General features: G+C 46.7%; 1 protein-coding gene and 1 pseudogene across 1 annotated transcript; both read left to right on the top strand.

Annotated features, from left to right (window-relative positions):
* Positions 1-1129: 1129 nt before the first annotated feature.
* On the top strand, positions 1130-1827 carry LOC109929971 (histone H1-like). The gene has a single exon (XM_020529517.2). The coding sequence runs from the start codon at positions 1167-1169 to the stop codon at positions 1803-1805; it is 639 nt and encodes a 212-aa protein (XP_020385106.2). The 5' UTR covers positions 1130-1166; the 3' UTR covers positions 1806-1827.
* A 716-nt stretch (positions 1828-2543) lies between these two features.
* Positions 2544-4224, top strand: LOC109914083 (annotated as a pseudogene).
* Positions 4225-6207: the final 1983 nt, after the last annotated feature.

Raw genomic sequence — 6207 nt, 5'->3', positions numbered from 1 at the left:
TAGAGCCTGATGCATGTGGAATGAACTTCCTGACGAAATGGTCTATGTGGCTACAATTACAACATTAAAACGACATTTGGATAAGTACATAAATATGACAGGTTTGAAAGTAAATCGGCCAGGGAGTGGGAGGTGGACCTAGTTCAGTTTGGCATTATATTCGGCATCTACTGATTGGACTTAAGGGTCTGTATCCTTGCTGTATGACTCGAGATGAGAGAAAAACGGACACAGGCTATTGAGTTGGATGATCTGCCATTTTGATGAGTGGGTGGAGAGGTTTGATGGGACGATTAGTTAGGTCCAGTTGCATTATTTATGTTTCTCTGTCTGTTGATTTCCAGAACCAATGTTGAGTACAGTCGCCAGAATGAAAAATACTAATGTGGGTCAGTATAACTTCCAACCAGATGATTGGCTCTTGCAGCTGAATCTGGAGAAGAGCGAATCTCCGGCGCACAGACCTCAGAGAGTTTAACGGTTACTAAGGAGAAAAAAACTACAACCAACTCCCTGAATATTGGAGCAAAGGCTGAGGAAAAGAAATTATATCCTTCCACATTTATATTTCGCGATATTTCTGGCCTGTGACTCTATGAATGAGAATATTGTGTCAGAGAGACTGCAGGTAAAGGGCGGGCGGGTGAGTCTAACGTAACTGTGTTTGTGTGTCCGCTCATATCATGACATTTCCGAGTCTCTCTTGTGCGAATCAAAAAGATTTTCAATTCAACTTATCCCCTTGCTCCCTCACTAAACCCGAAAGCTAGAATTCAAGCCAATGTGTTTGTTGATTTCAAGATTTCAGCCTATAAGTGACGATAATGTCAGCGCTCAGCTCAGAGAGCGCGATCAGTGCAGGAGCAAAATGCGTTCAACTCGACAACGGAAGCGTCAATTCGAGTGAAAACGTTTTGGCCGCAAACCTACCCGTGTCAGGGTCAGGAACGATCGAGCCTGGCTCTCGGGAGATGCGGAATTGCAGAGGAATTGGAGAGTTTCGGCCGAGAGAGAAACACAGAGGGGCAGCAGGAGCAGGGAGCTGAGGGAAGGTTGTCTCCGCGCCGTCCGCTCGCTGCCTTTAAGTTGCTCAGTGCCGCCACCAGCGGCTTCATTGCTGACGCAGTTCAGTCTGACAGAGAGAGATTCAGCGCAGAGTTCTCGACATGAGCGACAGTGCAGCCGCCGAAACGGCTCCTCCAGCCTCCGCCATCACCAAACCCAAGATTCCCAAGAAGAAGAAGGCGGCGGCTCCCAGGAAAAAACCAGCCGGTCCCGGGTTGGGCGAGCGGATTGTGAAGATTGTCGGGGAGAGCAGCGATCGGAAGGGGACGTCTCTGGCCGCTATAAAGAAGGCGCTGCAGAGAAGCGAGGTCACTGTGGAGAATCAAAATGCACAGATCAGGATGGCTATCAAGAGGTGTCTGGCGAAAGGCTCCCTGGTTCTGGTCAAGGGCCAGGGCGTCTCCGGCTCCTTCAAACTCCCTAAGAATCCAGTCAAGGCAAAAGTGGGAAAGAAGACGAGACCAGCAGCAGCCGCCAAGAAACCAGCCGTGAAGAAAACAACGGCCAAGAAGGTGACAGCGAAGAAATCCCCAGCCAAGAAAGCAACAGGCAAGAAAGCGGCCGTCAAGAAGGCAGCAACGCCAAAGAAAGCGGTGAAGAAAGCAGCGCCGAAGAAAAAGACTCCCGTGAAGAAGGCGAAAAAGACCAAGAGCCCCAAGGCCGCAAAACCGGTCCCGAAATCGGGTAAACCGAAGGCCAAGCCCAAAGCGAAAGTGACGAAGAAAGCAGCAAAGAAATGAAGCAGTCTGTGCAACATGTAACCACCTGAACACAAAGGCTTTTCAGAGCCACCCATATCTCTCAGGAAAGAGCTGAGCCTGGATCAAATGATCCTTGTCCCATCTCCGAGTGCAGGGATAAATTATATATTAATGAATGTGAGTAACTCGTCCACATTTCTTACTGGATTTACACCCAGTCTCTCTCCCACACTCTACAATAAATCAGTATTAGGTCCACATCATACTGCCCATAGGTTCGGGTGCAGTTTCATTTCATGTCCGTCTGCTTTTCACATATTCAGGTAGAGTCTCTGAGAGGAACACTGGGCCAGAAACCTCGCTTCGCAACACAATCCCCAAGAAATGATTTTCTCCCATTCAGCTGAAGGAATAGAAACTGACATTGAAATGGAAGCAACCGTGTGTTGTCTTGTTAAGAAAGGCCGGGACATGGCCGTTTAATTGTGTCGCAACTGCTTTTAAAAGTTTCAGGTTTTATTATCTTTGAACATGAAGCTTGAGTCTGCAGGTTTTCTGCCGGTCATTGTGTTCACAGCCCTTGTGGAGAAAAGTTTGAGTTCCAGATTCATTTGGGGGCTGGAGTTAGCTGGAGGCGGAGCTGGATATTTCTCTGTCTGTCACTCAGTTTCCAGCCCGGGCCGCCTCTCATTCTGTGTCAGCTCTTTCTCAGTCTGGCCGGGGCGGGCTTTATAAAAAAGGAAGGTGAGGCAGCTCGAATCGCATTCGGCAGCGATTGGAGTGAAGAAGCGTGATGTCTGGAAGAGGCAAAGGAGGCAAAGGCCTGGGGAAAGGCGGAGCGAAGCGGCACCGCAAAGTGCTCCGTGATAACATCCAGGGCATCACGAAACCAGCCATCCGGCGCCTGGCTCGCCGTGGTGGGGTCAAGCGCATCTCGGGCTTGATCTACGAGGAGACCCGCGGGGTGCTGAAGGTTTTCCTTGAGAATGTGATCAGGGATGCGGTCACCTACACTGAGCACGCCAAGCGCAAGACGGTCACTGCCATGGATGTGGTGTACGCTCTTAAACGCCAGGGCCGCACTCTCTACGGGTTCGGCGGCTGAGCAAATCGACCCTTTTCCAGCGAACCAAAAGGCTCTTTTCAGAGCCACCCAAACCCTCCAAGTGAGAGCGGAGACCTGAGCACAGGAAAGGCAGCACGTAGAGAGGGTGTCGTGTACCGCAGCTGGTTATTCCATATCTCGAATTGTAATTCTGCCCTGATGCGAAATGTCACAGATTGCAGTATTTCTATTTCATTCCTTCCAGGAATGATATTCAGTTCAGTTTTCATTGAGGGAAGCCTGCAGATGTTTTAATGGCCTATTGTTACACTCTGTCTGTTACAGTTTTCGGACTAATTCTAACTGGGTGAAAGAAAAATGAGCCGATAAATTGAGATTGTGTAACTTTTTTAGCGTACACTATTAGCTTTGAAGATGCTTAAATCGGCGGTGTTATTTAGATTCATTAACGGAGGTGACAAGGCCGGTTGATTAGTTTGCGATAACAAGGTGTGGAGCTGGATGAACACAGCAGGCCAAGTAGCATCAGAGGAGCAGGAAGGCTGACGTTTCGGGGCAAGACCCTTCTTCAGAAGTCTGGGCTGTGTTAAAACCCCGCGCTTTCCTCCTACCTGTTACGGGCAGATCAGGCAATGATCCCGCGTCCTATACGCGTTAACTGCAAGTTAGGTTTAAAAAGAAATCCCACAAAGTACAGATTTTATCGACGTTGGACTTTATTTTGCATTTAAATATTTGACTTAATTTCAGGATTGCGAGGTAAAATCGGCGGGCTTTTTGAAATTGACAAACTGTCATTTCAAGTTAACCAATCAGACTCCAACAACTATTTTATTGCCTTTTCTGTACCTTCCGCAGCTGTTTCTCAGTGGGTTGAGGGACGGGACTGTATCCAATCCCAGCTCTAAGGCGGGCTCTTCAATGCCATTAAATAGGCAGCACCGTCACAGGCTCAGTATTGATAGCAGCAGCGTGTAAGTGTTGTAGAAAATGGCCAGAACCAAGCAGACAGCGCGTAAATCCACTGGAGGGAAAGCTCCCCGCAAGCAGCTGGCGACCAAAGCTGCCCGCAAGAGCGCTCCGGCCACGGGCGGAGTGAAGAAGCCTCATCGCTACAGACCCGGCACGGTAGCTTTACGGGAGATCCGCCGCTACCAGAAATCCACTGAGCTGCTGATCCGCAAACTGCCCTTCCAGCGCCTGGTGCGGGAGATCGCTCAGGACTTCAAGACCGACCTGCGCTTTTAGAGCTCGGCCGTGATAGCCCTGCAGGAGGCCAGTGAGGCTTACCTGGTGGGGCTGTTTGAGGATACCAACCTGTGTGCCATCCACGCCAAGCGAGTCACTATCATGCCCAAAGACATCCAGCTGGCCCGCGGGGAGCGCGCTTAAACGGAGCGTACCTGGCCCTGCACGTTGACCCCGAGAAACCCAACGGCTCTTTTCAGAGCCACTAACCTATCCAAAAAGAGCCGAACAGATGCATGATGTGCGTTTCGATGTTATATTTCCATATCTTACCATTATTACACCGGGCTAATTCTGCTGTAATTGCAGGAACTACATCTGGCTGAAAAAAACACAAGTGCGTAGACCGACTGATACATTTGTGTGATTTAAATTAAAACTCAAGAAGCGTATTTTAATTATAAATTGAGGTTTAAATTAGTCACAAAATAATTGAAGTACGGGATCCCTGTATGCAAATTAGAAATTCACGACAAAACCTCTGCTTTTTGCTTCCCTTGGGCTTTCCTTCAGCTCGACTTTCAGCCTCCTGTTTGTTTACCTTGGATTCCAGCATCTGCTGTTTCTTTTTTCTGATAACTGACCATGGCTGAGAAGGAGGGCGGGGAAAATGGCGCCAAATCGTTAAACGCTTTCTTACAAATTTGAAAATCCCGCCAATATGTAGAAACCAGGAGGCGGTTTTACGCAGAAGAATGCAAGTGCACTTAACGAGTTGATTTGATTTTCAGATTACAAAATCTGTAGTTGACACAATTTGTTTCCTCATTCCACAAGAGGCTTCTCTCTCTCTCTCGCTACTGTGTTGCTTTAAATGATTTTATTTTAGAATCTCCTCGGATTATTCTTACCGCTGTCTCATATCCCCTCTTTGCCCTCCGGATCTCCCGCTTCAGAATGCACCTAATCTTTTTATACTGCTCAAGAGATTCAGTTAAACCTCATTTTCAATATCTAATCTTGTTTTTTTTCTATTCTCAACGTCGAACCTTAATCATCTAATTCAACCATTACTCATTAATCCTACTTTGGTAGATGCTCTTTGGAACGTTTGTTCAGATTCGATCAATCAAACGGTCTCTTTCTGCTGTGTTTGGATTCCATGAACGTGCTTCCTGATCGATGTATTGATAGGGACACCGTCTTTTCATTCGTTTTAAAGTCTCCCTCCCTTATTCCAGCTTACACTTTACTGCTGTAACTATTGAAGATATTTTTTAACAGTTGTCCAGTGAAAATATGTGGGTTGAAATTAGAAATAGGAAAGGAATGATCACCTTGCTGAGATTGTATTAATAGGCCCCACAATAGTCAGATGGACATTGACGAACATATATGTAGAGACATCTCAAACATAAGTAAGGATAATAATGTTGTAATAGGTTATTTTAATTTTCCAAAGGTTGAGTGGGACTACACTTGTGTCAAAGGTTTGGATAGTGAAGAACTTGCTAATTGTGTTCAAGAAAGTTTTCTTTTACATGTAAATATTCTTGGTAGAGACAGGGAAAAAAAAAGTTTTCTTCAGTAATAGGGCAGGGCCAGTGATTGATGTGATAGTGCAGGAACACTTTGAGTCTATGATGGTAATTTTATTAGCTTTAAACTAGTTATGAAAAAGATAATACTTCCTTGGAAGTCAAAATTTTTAATTGAAGTAAGGCAAATATTAATGGTATGAGACAAGAACTTCCAAAAGTCATACAATGGAATCCCGAAAGTGTGGAAACAGCAATTTGGCTCAACAAGTCCACACCGTCCTCCAAGAGCATCCCACTCAGACCCATTCCCCTATCTAACCCACCTAACCTAAACATCCCTGGGCACAATGGGCAATTTTAGCTTGGCCAATCCACCCACCCTGCACATCTTTGGACCGTGGGAGGAAACCAGAGCACCTGGAGGAAACCCACGCAGACATGGGGAGAATGTGCAAACTCTCACACAGACAGTCGCCCAAAGCTGGAATCGCACCCGGGTCCCTGGCGCTCTTAAGTGCTAATCACTGTGCCACCCTTTGGTAGTAGAGTGTTCACAGGGAAGGGATGTCTGATAAGTGGTAGGCATTCACAAGTGTCATGTGAAAGTTCAGAGTTAATATGATCGTCTTAGAGTAAAAGGTAAGCT

This window comes from Rhincodon typus, unplaced genomic scaffold, assembly GCF_021869965.1.
Source record: "Rhincodon typus isolate 14 unplaced genomic scaffold, sRhiTyp1.1 hic_rhity00006467, whole genome shotgun sequence".
In the NCBI taxonomy this organism is placed as follows: Eukaryota; Metazoa; Chordata; class Chondrichthyes; order Orectolobiformes; family Rhincodontidae; genus Rhincodon; species Rhincodon typus.
This window is presented reverse-complemented; position numbering and strand designations above follow the sequence as displayed.